At 40.9% G+C, this 18887-nt stretch overlaps 1 protein-coding gene across 1 annotated transcript in view; it reads left to right on the top strand.

Annotated features, from left to right (window-relative positions):
* The window catches only part of ryr1b (ryanodine receptor 1b (skeletal)), a 108112-nt gene that overhangs the window by 40264 nt on the left and 48961 nt on the right, over positions 1-18887 (top strand). Inside the window, exons 30-59 of the mRNA XM_088011632.1 lie at positions 550-685; positions 765-925; positions 2010-2172; positions 2244-2330; positions 3138-3364; positions 3828-4272; positions 4861-5415; positions 5933-6133; positions 6788-6899; positions 7621-7764; positions 7842-8115; positions 8777-8894; positions 8982-9114; positions 9347-9441; positions 9528-9663; positions 9752-9935; positions 10788-10899; positions 10990-11110; positions 11761-11930; positions 12855-13075; positions 13216-13306; positions 13655-13795; positions 14551-14714; positions 15362-15440; positions 15518-15607; positions 15694-15834; positions 16219-16296; positions 16375-16450; positions 17396-17519; positions 18770-18885. Coding sequence (XP_087867758.1) covers positions 550-685; positions 765-925; positions 2010-2172; positions 2244-2330; positions 3138-3364; positions 3828-4272; positions 4861-5415; positions 5933-6133; positions 6788-6899; positions 7621-7764; positions 7842-8115; positions 8777-8894; positions 8982-9114; positions 9347-9441; positions 9528-9663; positions 9752-9935; positions 10788-10899; positions 10990-11110; positions 11761-11930; positions 12855-13075; positions 13216-13306; positions 13655-13795; positions 14551-14714; positions 15362-15440; positions 15518-15607; positions 15694-15834; positions 16219-16296; positions 16375-16450; positions 17396-17519; positions 18770-18885 — 4895 coding nt within the window. The remainder of the gene's footprint in view (positions 1-549; positions 686-764; positions 926-2009; positions 2173-2243; positions 2331-3137; positions 3365-3827; positions 4273-4860; positions 5416-5932; positions 6134-6787; positions 6900-7620; positions 7765-7841; positions 8116-8776; positions 8895-8981; positions 9115-9346; positions 9442-9527; positions 9664-9751; positions 9936-10787; positions 10900-10989; positions 11111-11760; positions 11931-12854; positions 13076-13215; positions 13307-13654; positions 13796-14550; positions 14715-15361; positions 15441-15517; positions 15608-15693; positions 15835-16218; positions 16297-16374; positions 16451-17395; positions 17520-18769; positions 18886-18887) is intronic.

Genomic DNA, 18887 nt, shown 5'->3' with positions numbered 1-18887 from the left:
ATATGATAATAATATGAGAATAAAGTCATAAGATCGTAATATTGTGAATATTCTTGTAATGCTACATCTTCACTCTCATAATACTTTCTTCTCATGATATTACAACTTTACTTTCAGAATTTATTTATTCTTGAAATTTAATTTTTTACTCTTAGTATTGCCTTGATACTCTGTCATACAAATCAGCAGGGGCAGCCCGTTCGTTACCTAGCAACCCAAGCTCAGCTCCAGCACGTTTGGTCAGCTGTATGCGCTGTACAATGGCTGCTGAAACCATTTGCTGCATTTTTTTGGTTGTGAAGGAGGCTCTACTTCTGCTTTTCAAAGATGTGCAGTTGTATAATTGTGCATCTGTTTGCAGCCGTTTTCTCGTTGAGTTGGGGGCGTGGCCAGCAGGCCAGCAGCAGCAGCTCATTTAGATTTAAAGTGACAAGACGCCCTGAAAAAAGTCATTCTGATAGGAGCATAATAATTTTAAGTAAAAAATGTACCTGTAGGGTTTATGCTTCATTTTTCATTACATTCCTTCTTTTCCACTGTGACTAACAGATTCTTCTCCAAAGCCAAGAAAGCTGCCATGACGCCTCTCGCTCCTCCTCCTGCGCCTCCAACCGTCCCCCGATTGGTGGAAGATGTGGTCCCAGACGACCGAGACGACCCAGAAATCATCCTCAGTACCACCACTGTGAGGAAACTTCAGTCTCTGCTGCTCGTCTCCAGAGGAGGAGGCAGATAATTCACACATTTTCTTCTTCTCCTGTCAGTATTATTACTCGGTGAGGATCTACGCCGGTCAGGAGCCGTCCTGTGTGTGGGTTGGCTGGGTCACCCCTGACTACCACCAGTATGACCCCACCTTCGACCTCTCCAAGGTGCGCAACGTCACAGTGACCGTGGGAGACGATAAAGGCAACATTCACGACAGGTAAATGCATTTATGTCAAAAGAAAGCACACCCTCTTTCAGTTCCTAATACAGAATGTTATACAGTTTTTAGTTATTTAAGTCCAACTTCGGTAAAGATGAAACTGAATTATGTTAAAACCTAAAAATGTTCCACATTTAGCAGTAATTTTTCTGTTTTGGGGAATTTTGGCCCACTTTTTTCTTGGATCAAGTCATCAGTACATCATCATCGTATTTAAAAGGGACTATGAGGAGTTTGTTATGTCATGTACTACATTTAGCGCAATACATGTCTATAACAGCAATAGATGTATTAATATTTATGTCTTTTTTCTGCTGTCCATGTTTTACTTAGTTTCTGTATGTTTCTTGTTTTAAAAAATAGAGAGAATGTGATGAGAGGAAATGGAACGGCTGTGTTAACGATCTTCAACCACTTCAAAATAAAAGCATGAATATAAACATCTATCAGTTAACAAAAACTCCAACACAGATGTTGAACTTTACTCAACTGAATATTTACAAAACATCCAAATAAATTAGTATTTAGTTTATTAATTTAGTAAAAATTAGCTACTGCGCTAAACCAAACATTGGCTTCACCGTTAGCAGATTAGCATAAGTGTCCCCACTGCTGCTAACTGCGATCTTAGATTAATCTTGTGCCTTTTTTCCCCTTATTAGTGAAAGAAAATAAGATCTAAAATCTCTCATATAATTGAAAATTATTAAAATTTTAATTAACATATGTACATTCAGACTTTGTACGTTAAATCATATATTTCGAAAATATTTTGTGAATATTTCTAAATCATCTCCACAAATAAGTGATTTTGATTACAAAAAAAATCACAAAATCCTGGAGGGACTGATTAGTTTCAAAATATGTTTAATATTATTTAATGATAAGGAGTACTTATCAAAAGTACAAACGGGAATTAACAGTTTGTTAATGGGTTTTATAAATACCTTTTGTCACAGCCGGCCCTTTAAGACCATTCATGATCTTGATATGGCCTGAAATGAAAGCGAGTTTGATATCCCACCATCAGATGTTTCATTCCTGAAACTCTGAAACTGTGTTTGTGTTTTCATGCCTGCAGCATGAAGCACAGTAACTGTTACATGGTGTGGGGCGGAGACCTGGTCAGCAACCAGCAGACTCGCTTCAGCCAGGAAGACATGGTGATTGGCTGCCTGGTTGACCTGGCAACGGGACTCATGACCTTTACGGCCAATGGAAAGGAGATCAACACCTTCTACCAGGTAAGAAAGGGATGGGATTCTAATGTTTGCTCTGGTAGTTTCCAGGAGGTTTTACCATCTTTCTCCTGCAGGTGGAGCCAAACACCAAACTGTTCCCTGCAGTCTTCATCCAACCCACCAATCAGAACATGGCTCAGCTGGAGCTGGGAAAACTCAAGGTTAGAGAAATAAAACTCACTGCAGCCTCTGATAACAGATCTAAATATCCAATCGTATAAAAATCACAGTTTTCAGGTTCAAGACCTAAATAAACTAGTAACTTTTGGATTAAAATGGTAACTAAAAGGAGGTTTTATTTTAAACTGGAAAGTAAACGCAGGACTAATTATGGAAGGAGTTTAATTAAATCTTTTAAAATAAGTAAATAGCACTTTTCATAGACATATAGATCACAAAGACAAAACAATTAAAACAAACAAACATTAAGCAAAACCTGTCTGAATAAAAATGTACTTAGTTGTTTCTTAAAGGGGCAGTGTTATGTAAAAGCAACTTTTTTGAGCATCAAGTCATATCATTCTCTCATCAAAAACGGGATTCTTTTATACATGTTTGAGAAATCCTTTACTCTCTATGGCAACCACTCAGCTATTCAAAATGCCTGGGTGGACGAAGCTCCGCCTTCGTGGACGAAGCTCCGCCTCTAATCTCCAGTTTCCAAGTTTCAAAGAGCAGCTCCTTCAGACTAGCCAGCAGCAATTAGCAAACATTGTTAAAGGGTTAATAGAGGAGCCATGTTGTGATGACTTCCTGAAGGCAGAGTTTCAGAAAGAGCAGAAGCTTCTTAGCGACAGAGGCCCAATTTCAAGGCGTTAAATCAGGAAAAAAAATTCTCTTAAGTCATATTTTATATATGTAGCATTTAAAGAGCTACTGAAGGTAGCATAGTTACTTGATTGTACTATAAAATGGCAACATAAAACATAATACTGCCCCTTTAAAAGAGTCTGTCTCTCTTCTTCCAGAACATCATGCCGATATCAGCAGCGATGTTCCGCAGCGAACGGAAGAATCCCGTCCCCCAGTGTCCTCCCAGGCTGGACGTCCAGATGCTAACTCCCGTCATCTGGAGCCGCATGCCCAATAACTTCCTGAAACCGGAGGTGGGCAAAGTGAACGAGCGACTGGGTTGGTCGGTGGAGTGTGTTGAACCGCTCATCATGATGGCCCTGCACATCCCAGAGGAAAACAGGTCAGAAAAACGGCTTTAAGACGTTAAAAACATGTTAATTTAGATTGTCAAATTACTGGAACTAAGTTGGGTGTCATGGTTTAGAGCTGCATTGGAATGAGAGCATCAGCTGGAAAACACTTCTTATTTTTGGTATATTTTGTTGTACAAATATCTTAGTACACCTGAAATAAGCTAAAATTAACCAACAAGTAACTTTTAGCAAATATACGAGCTTGTTTTAAGTCTATGATTCCATAAAATGCACATTTTAGGGCAAAATGTGCATTTTAGGACAAAATGTGCATTTTTTACATTTGAAAATGTAAAAAATGCAACAACTTTGTTCACCAATCAAACTGAATCAACTGGTGTGAAAACAACCTGATTCTTCAGTTTGGTCTTAGATTTTATAGAGAAATGCTTCCCAAAAACAGTCAAACTTCTTGATTAAAGCTGTTTTCTTGTCTTGTTTCTTTTACAGATGTATTGACATCCTGGAGCTGTCAGAGCGCCTGGATCTCATGAAGTTCCACTACCACACGCTCATGCTGTACTGCGCCGTTTGCGCCCTTGGCAACAACCGCGTGGCTCACGCGTTGTGCAGCCACGTCGACGAGTCTCAGCTCTTCTACGCCACGGAGAACACGTACCTGCCCGGGCCTCTGCGCAGCGGCTACTACGACCTGCTGATCAGCATCCACCTGGAGTCGGCTAAGCGGGCGCGTCTGGGCACCAACAGGGAGTTCATCGTCCCCATGACGGAGGAGACGCTCAGCATCAAGCTCTACCCCGACGTGAAGAAGGCCCATTCTCTGCCTGGCGTCGGGCTCACCACCTGCTTGCGCCCAAAGCTGCACTTCTCTTCGGTCAACTTTGTCGGCACAGACCCAGATATTTACACGCTGAGTCCTGTTTTTCCTTTACAGGTAAAACAGAAAACAAACAGAATGCATTAGCAGATAAATAACAGGAAGCAAATGATCAAATTAATGAGTTAATTGATCTTATCGGCCGACTAATGATTAATTGATAATCACCCACTTGCGTTTTTTCGTAATTGCCTAATTGAAATTTTTTTTTATATTTTTGCGAACAGTGTTAAATACTGAATGTTATGGACAACAAAAATACCCAACTCAGTCAAACTTATTGAAAAATGCTAGTTTTTATGAAAATGCAACGCTCTGAAGGTGAAACTTAAGGAGCTTATATTTCACATGTCACTACATACAAGCAGAAATATGGCGCACAAAGTGCATTTTTCATCCAAAACCAGACTCCGTTTGAACCGTTTCTCTTTCCCGTTCTGGTATGACCCTGCCATCTTTATTTCTGTATCAACCGGCTTCACTTAGCTAAGACCAGTGGGGCCCTCTGTTGGATGGCGGCCAAACTACAATACTAAAAGAAGGTCTTAGTTAATCAACAGGAACTCATTTTGATTTAATAACCCTTTAAATCAGTAAATTAAGTATTTCCATCCCTATTTGATGGTTTTGTTTTTTTCCCTGCAGGAGTTGAAAACCAGAGCCATTAGCATGGTAACAGAAGCTGTGCTGGACGGCAGCCAGGCAATGCGCGACCCAGTAGGGGGCAGCGTTGAGTTCCACTTCGTCCCGATCCTGAAGCTCATCAGCACGCTGCTCATCATGGGCATCTTCAACGACGAGGACACCAAGCACATCCTGAAGATGATCGATCCCAACGTCTTCAGCGGCAAAGAGGAGGAGGAAGAGGAAGGAGAGAACGCCGAAGAGGGGGAGAGCGAGGAGCAGAAGGAGGAGGAAGCAGCTGATGAAGAGCTCGAAGACGAGGGGGTCGGCGATGAGGAAGAGGAGCTGAAAGAGCTGGAGAAAAGAGAGCAAGAGGGCGATCAGGCCGAGTCGAAGGAGGAAGGCGAGGATGGCGGACTTAAGGAGGAAGAGGAGGCCAAAGGGGGAAAGGTGGATGGAGAGAAAGCAGAGGAAGAAAAGGAGGAAGAGGCAGTGGAAGCAGAAGCCAAAGAGGAAGAGCAGGCTCCAGAGGAAGGACTACTTCAAATGAAGCTGCCGGAGTCCGTCAAGCTGCAGGTGATTAGAGTCTCGCCTCTGATTGGACAGCCTGAATGTTATTGTTTACATCCGGAAATGTTGCGTAAAACGCTGCAAAAAATCGATTCTTTTACTCGCCATCCACTGTGGCGATGCTGCTGCTGTGGAACCGCAGCATTAACTAAACCAAACCTGGAGATGTAGGCATTATTAACTACTTTTCCCACACAAAGAACATTCAGTCTGTTAGTTTTATGTCTTGTTGTTTATTCTTTCTTTTAGTATTAAGTGATTGTTGTGCTGGATTAGCTGCCGCTGCTAAAACTCCTGCTCTACCAATGAAAGAAAAGGAGACCAACAGAGTTGGTCTCCTTTTCTTTTAACTGGACCAAAACACACAGCATTCCACATCTACATGTTAAGGTTGCCAAAGTCCTTCCCTCTCCCTGGGTTTGTTTTAATTTATGAGATTCATTGTCTCTGACCTGTTCGTTTCAGCCGAATACTGACATCAGACAGGAGGCCAGCACCTGAAACTCTTGGCTTTTCTTTCCAGATGTGCACCCTGCTGCAGTACTTCTGCGACTGCGAGCTCCGGCACAGAGTGGAAACCATCGTTGCCTACTCAGACAACTTCGTTCAAGACGTCCAGAAGAACCAGCGCGTGCGCTACAACCAGCTGATGAGAGCCTTCACCATGTCGGCCGCAGAGACCGCCCGCAAGACCCGCGAGTTCCGCTCGCCGCCGCAAGACCAGGTACCAGCAGAACCAGAACCAGGCCTGCAGGAGGAGGCTGAAATCAAGTGCAGAGTTTTATAAACCTGGCGGGCCACCAGGCTTTACTTTTTTTGTTTTAAAGGTAAAAATGTGACAGTCTAGATAGATAGATAGAAACTTTATTTAGATCTGCATTTGTAAAATATTTAAATCCAAGATGGATGAGTTTACTTATCTTTCCAAAAAAAGAAAACTGGATTCTTGTTAGTTTTATGGTCATCCAGTCCAGATTTAATGATGACTTGAAGATTTTTAGTCCAGATTTCTAAATCTGTGAAATAAGAAGCCCCAGAACTACAAATCAGATGCCAACTTCAGGCTCATTAAAGGGATCATTGTGACACGCTCACGTTGTTTATGAATCGTTTATTGCTCGTCTGTCACTGTCTTTTAAATTAACATCCAAAAGGATCTGGAATAATTTCATGATTGTTGTATGGATAGTTCTCTGTTGCCTAGCAAAACATAAAAGTAAGGAGACTAAAATCTATTTTTGATCATTCTGAATCTTTTTCGTCTTGTGAACTTTTGGTTTGGAGATTTTGGCCAACATGACAAAGTTTGGTCACCCATAAACCTGCTGACCTCATAATACAAATGATGCTAATTTCTCCCACTTTGCGGCTCTTGTAGGTTATTTTACTGACCAACTTTAAACACGGTCCAGAGGACGAAGACTGTCCCGTTCCTGAGGACGTCAGGGAAACGCTGGCCAATTTCCACAACGACATCCTGCTTCACTGTGGTGAGAACTTCTTCAAATGTTGATTGCTTTTGTCAGTTTGAATTTAAATTTTCAGCTAGAAAAGTTGCTATTTGTTGCAAAACAGCAGTAAGAATGCTAATCCGTTCAGGGAGTGTTTTAAAGAAAACAGTAAAACTTGCAGCAGTGGTGCTTATATTCCCTGAAAGCAGACACCCGAGGCAAAAATGATTTATCTACAGTGACATTTGTAGGATCAGGTGGATTTTGTTTGTGAAAAACAGTAAAGTTTGAAAAGCCTCTGATGCTAGAAGACGCTATCTGGATAATTCTGAACAACTGAAAACGGCCAAAAATCTGCATGAAATTTAAATCGTGTTTTCAGAAAAACCGTAAGAGATATCAAAAAGCTGAGTGATTTGAAGACAGCAGAACATGTTGTGACTTGTTTAAAAGTTTAATGGAGTTTCTAGGTTGAAGTAGGCAGAAGTGGTAAGCTGTCAAAGAGCGCAAAGTTTGCTGAATTTTGTGGAATCCCTTTTGATTTCAATGGAGCTGAAATTTTTCTGTAAAAGTTAAAATATTACAAATACTGTAAAAGCTGAAATTACCAAAAGATCAATGAGAAGTCTCCAGGACAAGGCGAATGTTTTGAGATATAAATAAGCTGAAGTATGGAGAAGTTAAGTGAAGAAAAATGCCTGGAAGACAGAATAATGAGAAAGAAAAGCACCATTTTGACTGATTGATTGATTATGTTAAGGAATTCACATCGAGCAGGAGGCAGAGGAGGAAGAGGTGGACACGTCTCTGAGGGGCAGACTTCTCAGTTTGGTGGATAAGGTGAAGAACTTCCGCAAAAAGGAAGAAGAGGAAGTGCCAGAGGTGGAGGAGGAACCAAAACCAAGTACGACGAGCCGTAAAATCACCAGATCTTAATAAAATGTTTTCCCAAAATGAATTAATCCCCAATGTTTCACTCAGGTACCCTTCAGGAGCTCATCTCCCACACGATGATCCACTGGGCACAGGAGTCTTTCATCCAGAACCCGGAACTGGTGCGTCTGATGTTCAGTTTGCTCCACAGGATGTACGACGGGCTCGGCGAGCTGATCCGCGCTCTGCCCAAAGCCTACGCCATCAACGCCGTGTCCGTGCAAGACACCATGGACCTGCTGGAGTGTTTGGGGCAGATCCGATCGCTGCTCATCGTCCAGATGGGTCCAGAAGAAGAGAGGCTTATGATCCAGAGCATCGGGTCAGAAGGTTTTACATTGATACGGTTTTGTTGTTTAAAGGTGACCTATTATGCTTCCTTGAACAGCTTAGGATAGGTCTATACAAAACATGTTTATTACATTTTTTCCACCAAATCATTCTTAGATGATGAGATTTTAATCTGCTCAGTTCTGCCCATTCTGAGTTCCTTGTTTTAGGTCTCCGTCTCTTTAAATCCAAGTAAGCTGCTGCTGGCCCCGCCCCCCAACTCATCGTTAAGCACGTGAAAACAGATGCTCAAGTATCCAGCTGCACATCTTTGAAAAGCATTAGTAGAGCCTCCTACTTAACCAACAAGGATGGAGCCAAAAATGATTCTATAGAGAATGGTTGGGGTTGCTAGGTAACGGGCAGTGCTTGCTGATTTGTTACTTTACATTCTGGAGGTTTTTGAAATGGCTCATATTCCATCCACCAACAAACATTAACTTATTTCCAAAAGCCAGCCTGGGTGTTTGGGTTTTGTTTTAAGTGTTGCGGCTGTTTTTAGTAGCAGCAGAGACCCAAATGGAAGTATAAAAAGGAGTATTTTGCATAATAGGTCTCCTTTAAAGGTTGTTTCTGTGAGTCATGTATGAACCAAATCATTCTATGACTCTTCCTCCACTCAGATCGGTTACATATTTCCTGCTGTGTTGCAGGAACATCATGAACAACAAGGTTTTCTATCAGCACCCCAACCTGATGAGAGCTCTCGGGATGCATGAAACCGTCATGGAGGTCATGGTCAACGTGTTGGGGGGCGGTGGAGACTCAAAGGTAGTTTAAAATTGTTCCCCATCTTCTACTTTGAACCACTTCTTCTACTTCCTTCAGGAAATGGTAAAACATTTCTTTTGTTTCCAGGAGATCCGGTTCCCCCAAATGGTGACAAACTGCTGTCGTTTCCTGTGTTACTTCTGTCGCATCAGCCGGCAGAACCAGCGCTCCATGTTCGACCACCTGAACTACCTGCTGCAGAACAGTGGCATTGGCTTGGGTCAGTGCGCTCAGTTTCAAACCTGGACGACATTAAGTTAAATCCAGACCTTTGAGAAAGGAGTAAATCTGTGAGCGGAAGCTAATAAATGAGCAAAAGGAAAGAAATACCAAACAGATGCAAATGATCCTTATTCTAAAGAGGGAAAGTCATTGTACAGGAAGTTGCTGTTGCATTGTGCACTGCTGCCAGTAAGGTGGAGAATAGTTAATTTTTTTTCTTCCCCATGCAGGCATGCGTGGGTCAACGCCTCTGGATGTGGCTGCTGCCTCCTGCATTGACAACAATGAGCTGGCTTTGGCTTTACAGGAGCAGGACCTGGAAATGGTTGGAGCAGTTTAACACCAAAACAAGTAAAATCTGTGTGAGAAAGAGCTTAGAATAATCCGTTTCTCTGCTTAACGCTGACGTAGGTGGTGACGTATCTGGCTGGCTGCGGCCTGCAGAGTTGTCCGATGCTCCTGTCGAAGGGTTACCCCGACATCGGCTGGAACCCGTGCGGAGGAGAGAGATACCTGGACTTCCTGCGCTTTGCTGTTTTTGTTAACGGTCTTCTACCACTATTAGCATGAGTTAGCATGTCAGTTTAAATTCAAATCAGCAGTTTCCTAGACGTCCGTCTTCCTCTTCCTCACAGGCGAGAGCGTTGAAGAGAACGCCAACGTCGTCGTGCGTTTGCTGATCCGTCGCCCCGAATGTTTTGGCCCAGCGCTGAGAGGAGAGGGTGGCAACGGTCTGCTGGCGGCCATGGAGGAGGCCATTAAGATATCCGAGGACCCGGCGAGGGACGGACCAACAGTGAAAAAAGACAGACGATTCATGTAAGGGCGTGAAGATCGTACGACGGGAAATTAGGGGCGTGGTAGATGGGAGTAGATATCTGGGTTAGGATAAGCTCAGAAAGAATATTTGAGCTTGAAAAGTTTAAAATTTGCTACAATAAAACTCCAAAATTTTGAGATTAATCTCAGAGATTTTCTGAAAAAAAAAAAAGAAAAACATATCTGAGAATATTAAAGTTTGTAAAATGTTTGCTAGAAAAAAACTCAGAAATCTTCAGCTTAATCTAAGCAATTTGGTACAGAGAAAGTAAATTTCTAACCTTGAAAAGTCAAAAATATTGACAGAAAAAAGGAAGAGTTCTGCCAAGAAACTCATCTCAAAATTTTCTAGAAAGAAAATTGAACTTTCTGAGTTTGAAAAATCTAAAATTTGATAGAAACAGTTTCAAAATCTTGGCTTTAATCTCAGAAAATTTTTAACAATAACAAACCTTTCTGCCCCAGAAATGTATTAGTTTGAGAAGTAAAAAATGTGCCAGAACAAAGTTCAAATTCTGAGAATATCAAACATTTTCTGGGGAAAAAAATAAAAAATTTTCAGCTTGAAAAGTAAAAAAATGTGCTAGATAAAACTCAGAAATTTTCTAGAAAAAATTGGAAACTTCTGAGTAGCAAATGTAAAAACATTTCAACTTTTGGAGATTTTTTGAGTTTGAAAAGACAAACATTTTTTTTACTTTTCAAACTACGAAATTACTAAATTTGGAGATTAATCTAAATTTTTGCTTTTTCTCTATCTACAATGGCCCTAATACGTCGTCATGAGATCAACGACTTGAACAGGCTCACCTGAGTCCTTTTATGCTGTCCGGTGTTCTGATTGGTTGGCAGGTTTGGAGGGGAGGGGCAGCACGAGGAGAACCGCGTTCACCTGGGAAACGCCATCATGTCCTTCTACTCTGCACTCATTGACCTGCTGGGGCGCTGCGCTCCGGAGATGCACGTAAGAAACCAGTTCAACCTGATTTTATGAGTGCAAGTTATGGACTAATGAGTTAACTGTCTGAATGTCTTTATTTTTGTTTATTTGCAGCTAATCCAAGCAGGAAAAGGTGAAGCTCTACGAATCCGCGCCATCCTTCGATCTCTGGTGCCCATTGAGGACCTGGTGGGGGTAATAAGCTTGCCGGTACAGATACCTGCCTACGGTAAAGGTATGTCAATGAATCTTTGAGCTGCAGGAAGAACCTCAAAAGGCCTTTTTTTAAATTGCTATTTGCTGTCTGGTTTAATTTTTTATCTTACTTATGCTGAACGCAGCTAACATTGAGTTTAATTCTCTCAGCATCTACAGTCAAGAGTAAAGGAACAATCCGGCAGGTTTTATCATTACAGCCTCCTTGTGGAAAATATTTTCATTTGCTCTGCCTCAAAATAAATTTGCAAATACGTCTTGGTTTATTTTGTATGCAGTCACAATAATAATTATTATTAATTTAAAGAGCCTCATAAAAACATAAATATACATTTTTAGCTATTTGGTGCAGAAAAGTGGTGAAAAATCGATAAATAACTGGTGTTTATGTTTGTGTAATATCTTTCAGTAGAGATCAGATGAAACAGACACGACCAAAACTGTCAGATGATGATATTATGTAAATAAATCAAAAAGAGCCCAAGTAGTTTGGGTGTACAGTATAATGTATACATCACTTGGAAAGTAGAGCAATGTGAAACCGAACTGCACCAGACGAAAAAGATTTTCCTGGTGTTTTTTTCCAACCAGCTGGTCCAATTTCTCAATGGATCCATAATATTGGTGATTAATATCCTCTTTCATTGGTAATTTCCTTCCAATTCACAGACAGTCAGATCATAGAGCCAAAGATGTCTGCCAGTTTTGTGCCAGACCACAAGGCCTCCATGGTGTTGTTCCTCGACAGAGTCTACGGCATCGACAACCAGGACTTCCTGCTTCATGTGCTGGAGGTCGGCTTCCTGCCTGACATGAGAGCTGCAGCCTCTCTGGACACAGTGAGTAGAACGAAGCAACTCCACAGAGTTTGAATGTGAAACCTTAAAGGTGGCCTACAATGCTTCATGTGGGCTAAACAAAACATGTTTATTAAATGTTTTCCACAAAATCAATCTTTGATAAAACAATAAATCAACAACAATATATGTTGACATGTCGTCAATATCAATAAGTAATATATCTGATTGACTATTCAGTTTATAAAATATTCACTGAACCGCCCGGCATTCTGGGAAATGTAGGCAGAGGAAAGGCGTCAGCTGCTCAGTCTCTCAGCTAAGCTAGGTTGGTGGAATCAACTAACACACTCACTCTTTGGTTACCGAGCAACACACTCGCTCTTTGGTTACCTAGTAACAACTTGTTGAGTAACTGACGCAGCAGCAGTTTAATGTTTCACCTCTTAACTCTTAAAAATAAAAAGCAACGATATGGAGTGAAAACTGACACCATATGTTAGGGATCATTTCAGACATTTACAACAAAAAACTAATCAGTAATTATCAATATTGATTTTCCAGCCAATCTGTATCATATCAGCAAGTGGTTTCTAGATACTAAGTCAACAACAACTCATTGTACAGTTCATACAGCGGTAAAACCAGCTGAGTAAATGTACTGGAACTCTGATGGTGTTGCTAGGTAACAGGCAGAACTCTGCTGGTGTTGCTAGGTAACGGGCAGAACTCTGCTGGTGTTGCTAGGTAACAGCGCCGTGCTTGTGGAATACGACTTGACATTTGGGAGGTTTTTATTTTCTTGACACCATAAAACATTAACTTGTTGGCAAAAAACAGCAGAGTGTTTATTAAGCACTTTGGTTGGCTTTAGAAGTAGTAGAGACCCAGATGGAAGTATAACAACTAGCAAGAAGTGAATTTTACCTAACAGGTCTCCTTCATTGACTGTTCTGTCTGACTCAGGTGGCCTTCAGTACGACTGAAATGGCGCTGGCCCTGAACCGCTACCTCTGCTCGGCTGTTCTGCCGCTGCTCACCAAGTGCGCCCCGCTGTTCGCCGGGACGGACCATCGGGCCATCATGATCGACTCCATGCTTCACACCATTTACCGCCTGTCCCGGGGCCGAGCCCTGACCAAGGCCCAGAGGGATGTGATCGAAGAGTGCCTCATGTCACTCTGCAAGTCAGTATCACACATTCTAGAGACTCAACGTAATTTATTAAAAATTATGGTTGAATTTCATCTTGTGATCCAAACTCAGTAAAAAGTTTCTTTCTAGTCCATAAAGTGTCACTTGTTAAGGGCTAGGGTGATCTCTGCAGGTACCTCAGACCCTCCATGCTGCAGCATCTGCTCAGGCGGCTGGTATTTGATGTACCCATCCTGAATGAATATGCAAAGATGCCTCTAAAGGTCGGCTTCCTGTTTAATCACCTCTTTTATTCTGTATTTCAGCAGGGGATTGCATCATTGTTTGGCTTATTAATAACTACGAGTAACAATTTGTTCTTAATCAAATAATTAGACATAGTTTTTATTAAGTTTATGACTTTGGAATGATGACTTCCAGCAGTATGAATGCTGGAAGGACTGGTGCAGTCCAATCAGTCCTTTGGAAAATGGGGTCCAACAATTTTGTCTAAAATAGTTACATTACATTTAATACCAGATCCACGCAAATACCTACATACAACCTGTGGTTTTATGACCGTTTGTCTAAATATCTATTAAATTCACATTTCACTTTTTTTTTTATTTCAGCTGCTCACAAATCACTACGAACGCTGCTGGAAGTACTACTGTTTACCCAACGGATGGGCAAACTTTGGAGTGACCTCAGAGGAGGAGCTTCATCTTTCTCGGAAACTCTTTTGGGGAATCTTTGAATCGTTGGCACACAAGGTGAGAGATTAGTTTCAGCTTGTTCAGTTCACACAAACAGGAGCAGCAGCGGTTAAAAGAGAGTTCAGGTGTACTTGTTGGATTTTCTGTACATTTACTTGTTTATATCCTTTAGCTAAATAACTTACAGAAAGGTTTACGAAGGATCAAATGGATCAGTATCAGTCCGGGGGACCAAAAATTTATCAAAATTATGTAAAACATATCAGCATAGCTAAAGTTAGCACATTAGCATTATCCCCTGCTAAATACCTAATTATGTAGAACAAATATTGGGTATCAACATAGTTGAAGTTAGTGTGTTAGCATTAGCCTCAGCTAAATACTAGCTTAGTTTAGTGCTTTAGCATTAGAGGATTTAATTTTACAAATTATATAGAACATAAGATGGATTTCAATGTAGCTGAAGATATCAGGTTAGCATTAGCCTCCTTTAATAATCACATTGGTGTAGCGCTTTATCATTAGAGGAACTAATTTTATAGATTATGTAGAACAAATAGTGCACTATTAACATAGTTGACGTTGGAGTGTTAGCATTAGCCTTTGCTAAATACCTGATTGGTGTATTGCTTTAGCATTAGAGGAGCTAATAGTTAGGATTAGTGCTTTAGACTTAGCAAAGCTAATTTTTTAGCTACCCGTTCTCACCACCCATCATCGCCTGTGCAGATACACCAAGAAATAGATTAGAACAAGGTGTGACAAAACCAAAACAAATAAAAAGTAGTTCCCTTCTCTAATTCACTCTTCAGAAATTTGATGCTGAGCTTTTTAAGATTGCCATGCCGTGCCTCTGCGCCATCGCGGGAGCCATTCCTCCTGACTATGTGGATGCTACCTACTCGTCTCACACTGAGAAAAAAGCCTCAGTCGACGCTGAGGGCAACTTTGATCCCAAACCAGTTGAAACCACAAAGTAAGTTCTCCTTATTACAGTTTTTTCTGTCTAAATTAAAGCGCTGTAATGGATATAGATTTGTTTTTGGTTATTACACCACAAAAACACTTTTCACATTTTACCAAGTATTTTTGTTCTAGTTTCTAGTAGAGATATCTTAGTAAACTTGAAATAACTAACTTAAAAGTAACTTTTCAGCAAGATATAGGGGCTTGTTTTTAGTAAATAATTCCTTAATATTGGTCAAAAATTTCCTGTTCCCATGTTTTAAGTGAGATAATCAGCCAGAGGAACTAGAACTGGGTTGTTAGGTAACGTACTGGGCTTTGCTGGGGTTGCTAGGTAACGGACTGGGCTTGGCCAGGGTTGCTAGGTAACGGTGCAGTGGAACATTCTACCAGTGGAAGTTTTGTGTCAATATTAAGGAATTATTTACTTAAAACAAGCCTTCATATCGTGCTGAAAAGTTACTTTTAAGTTGGTTTATTTTATTTCAAGTTTACTATTTGCACTAGAAACTAAACCAAAAATATTTGGTAAGGTTTTTGTGTGTTTGCAGTGTAGAGGTTAGATTTGTGATTTCACAATATAAATCGACCATTTTCAAAAGCTAATCTGGATATTTCAGTACCTGAATATACATTAAAGTCAGTAAATTCTCCCAGCACCATCATACCAGAGAGGCTGGATGCTTTCATCAACAAGTACGCAGAACACACTCATGATAAGTGGGCTTTTGAAAAGGTCAGTGAAAAACACAATGTAGCATCTGATGGAAATATAGTCTTGTCCTTAACGTTTACCTCCAAATGGTTTCCCAGATTCAGAACAACTGGACCTACGGAGAGGTTCTGGACGAGAACGCGAAGACTCACCCAATGTTGCGGCCGTACAAAACTTTCTCTGAAAAGGTGATGATTCCTCTGCTTCCTGAAAAATTAGTTTTTAAGTGATTTTTTATTTTGTTTGTTTGAGTTTATCTTTCTTCGGGCCTCAGGATAAGGAGATCTACCGCTGGCCCATTAAAGAATCAATCAAGGCCATGCTGGCATGGGAGTGGACCCTGGAGAAAGCCAGGGATGGGGAGGGAGAGGTGGAGAAGAAGGTGTCGACACGCAAGATCTCCCAGACTGCTCAGGTACAACAGACAGCAGAAAAACATGTATTCATAGGAGTTTTTACACTGAAAAAACGCAAATAAGTAACACAAATTACTTCTTTATTCTCATATCAATGTGATCAAAACATATTTCCATCAGTAAAATCTAAAACTGCGCAATAAATCCACCAGTTTCATTTTCCACTAATGCTCTCCTCGGGTTTTAATAGTTCAGAGTGATGGCAGCAGGGCAGCCATCTTGTTTTATTTTTTTTCTTATTTGATGTTTATAGCTTCTATTTACATTTTGAATTCAGGTCAACGCTACGACAAAATATTAAGATCAAGTTATGATTTTATATTTTCAATTACATAATGAAGTCATATATAAGAAGATTGATATTTGTTTTTATTTGTCTTTAGGCCACATATGATCCCAGTCATGGCTACAACCCTCAGCCAATAGACATCTCAGGGATGGCTTTGTCCAGAGAACTGCAGGTATGCAAGTTTCTGTTATTATCATCCTATTCTGCTTTGAAATCTTGACAAATTGTTTCTCTTTTTCTCTTCATGCAGTCTATGGCTGAGCAACTGGCTGAGAACTACCACAACACCTGGGGCAGGAAGAAGAAACTGGAGCTACAGGCTAAAGGCAGGAGTTATCGTCTTGTTTTAAAGGGGATCTATTATGCAGAATTCACGTATTACATGTGCAAGATCCTGGAGGGCATAAAGCTAAATGCTAATCACTAACGATGATTAGCATTGGTTTTAACTGTCAATTTGTCAACATAACACGCTAAATCCTAAATGTACGCCTAATATAAAAAAGAAAAACGCTACGACAAGATAACAATGTCCACATTTCACAGCTCAGGAGAAAGATTTAATAAAAATAAAATAAAAGAGTGAGGCATAGAGAAGTAGGTTAGTTATGCTAGCTTGACTATGACAACCTGAACATGTAGATGTGCTGTGGAATTTGGTTAAAAAAAGTTCAGTTAAAAAAGAACAGAAAAAGGTAACCCATAATATATAATTCTTATGACGTCACACTTCTGTGAACTTTGTACCTGACAGCCATCTTGGTAGGTGGTTGTTATGGGCTTCCGAGCTAACAAAATTAGCTTAGCTGATGTAGCTTTTATTTGCTAGCTAAGACATACATGTAGCCTACATGTTTGTTACTACATGTACTTACTCTGGCAGTCACCAGAACCTTGTTATTCACACAAAGAGTTCGTACGTCCTTTACATCGACTTCAGGTGAAGCTCCTCCATTTTATACTCACTCTTTGTGTTCACTGGGCAGCTAACTATGTCATAGCATGAGATCGGAGACATCTTGTCCACATCGTGTGACCATTTTCCTTCTCCATCTCATACGAGTCAATCCTAACAGCAGCCATTTTGTTCAAGTATCTTTCTCTCGCACATTGGTCAAGAGCGCCCACATATTTTATTTTTGTTGGTCTTGAAACCATTTGTCCGTTTTTAATAGCATTGTGCTTGCCAAGATGGTGCAGATCACTTTCAGTTCAGACTTGTGGGAACTTTGTATTGGTCAGAGTCCTGACAGAATAATGTTGTCCACCAGGTGGCGGCACACACCCTCTGCTGGTGCCGTATGACACCCTGACGGCCAAGGAGAAGGCCCGCGACAGAGAGAAAGCCCAGGATCTGCTCAAGTTCCTCCAGCTCAACGGATACGCTGTGACGAGGCAAGCTGGACGTCCAATCAATCCATCAGTCAATCAATCCATCAATCCATTAATCAGTCAGTCAATCAATCCATTAATCAAGTTTTATTTGTGTAGAACATCCCAACAAAAATGGCAAAAAAAAAAAAAAAAAAAAAAACTAAACCCAGAAAAGCATTTTTGCTGATTTTTGATTTATTGGTTGTCATTATGATTGGATTTATACTGGTGATGCCCCACATGCTACAGTTTTTATGCTAACCTAAGTCTTTTTTCTAATATTAGCTCATACACTGAAGTTTGGACACTGAATGGAGTTATTTCATGTTTGTCAATATGCTTGTGATAACCCCCATGCTAACAATAGCATGGGGGTACGTAAAATGAATATTTTAGCTAATTGTTTATAATTTTGAATGGATTGAGTCAACATGCTGGGGATACCCCACATGCTACTTAAGCTTAGTACTTTGGCTACTTTTAGCTGATGCACTAATGTTAGCATACTAAATAGAATAAGTCTGTTAGTCAACATAAGCTGTTAATGGCATTTTAGCTCACCTTAGCGTTGTTGCTAATTTTAGCATCAGAACGCTGGTGTCATAAGTTGGGGTTGAGGTGGTGGTGGGGATGAACGCTGACGACCCAGGTAAAGATAATGATGATGAATTTAATGATGAATGTTGCTCAAAACAGTCCAGTCAGGCAGCATGGCAGGAACAATAGCACACAGCTAATAACCGGTAGCAACTGACAACTAGGTGACTGGAGAGCTTGGCGGAAGACGTACAACAAACGACGAGGATCTGACAAGGACCACAGACAACAGGTGGGACTAAATACACTGGGAGGGGATTCACAGGAACGAGACACAGCTGGGATCAATAAACACAGAAAAACCTTAAAATAAATGCACAGAAACACGGATCATGACTGCTGGGTTTCAACTGGCCGGACCTTTTAAATATCTTCAGAAATGTTCTAGTGTTTCATTTATAATGTTTCAGAATCGACTCTAACCAGGTGAGTTTTCAGTCTAGACTTAAAGGAACTCAGTGTTTCAGCTGTTTTGCAGTTTGTTCCAGATTTCTGGTGCATAGAAGCTGAATGCTGGTAGCAGCATTTTAAAGTCTATTCTCTGAGCTACAGTGTAGTAGAACTGGGTGATGCTCCATCTTCCTGGTTTTAGTCAGAACACCAGCTGCAGCGTTCTGGATCAGCAGCGTTCTGGATCGGCTCGGTTCACTGACTGTCTGTCTCTTTGTCCTCAGGGGCCTGAAGGACATGGAGCAGGACATTTCCTCCATCGAGAAGCGATTCGCCTACGGATTCCTCCAGAAGCTTCTCAAATGGATGGACATCGCTCAGGAATTCATCGCTCATCTCGGT

Source organism: Poecilia mexicana, unplaced genomic scaffold (genome assembly GCF_051168715.1).
Source record: "Poecilia mexicana isolate PSO_F unplaced genomic scaffold, ASM5116871v1 scaffold_13, whole genome shotgun sequence".
Classification (NCBI taxonomy): domain Eukaryota; kingdom Metazoa; phylum Chordata; class Actinopteri; order Cyprinodontiformes; family Poeciliidae; genus Poecilia; species Poecilia mexicana.
This window is presented reverse-complemented; position numbering and strand designations above follow the sequence as displayed.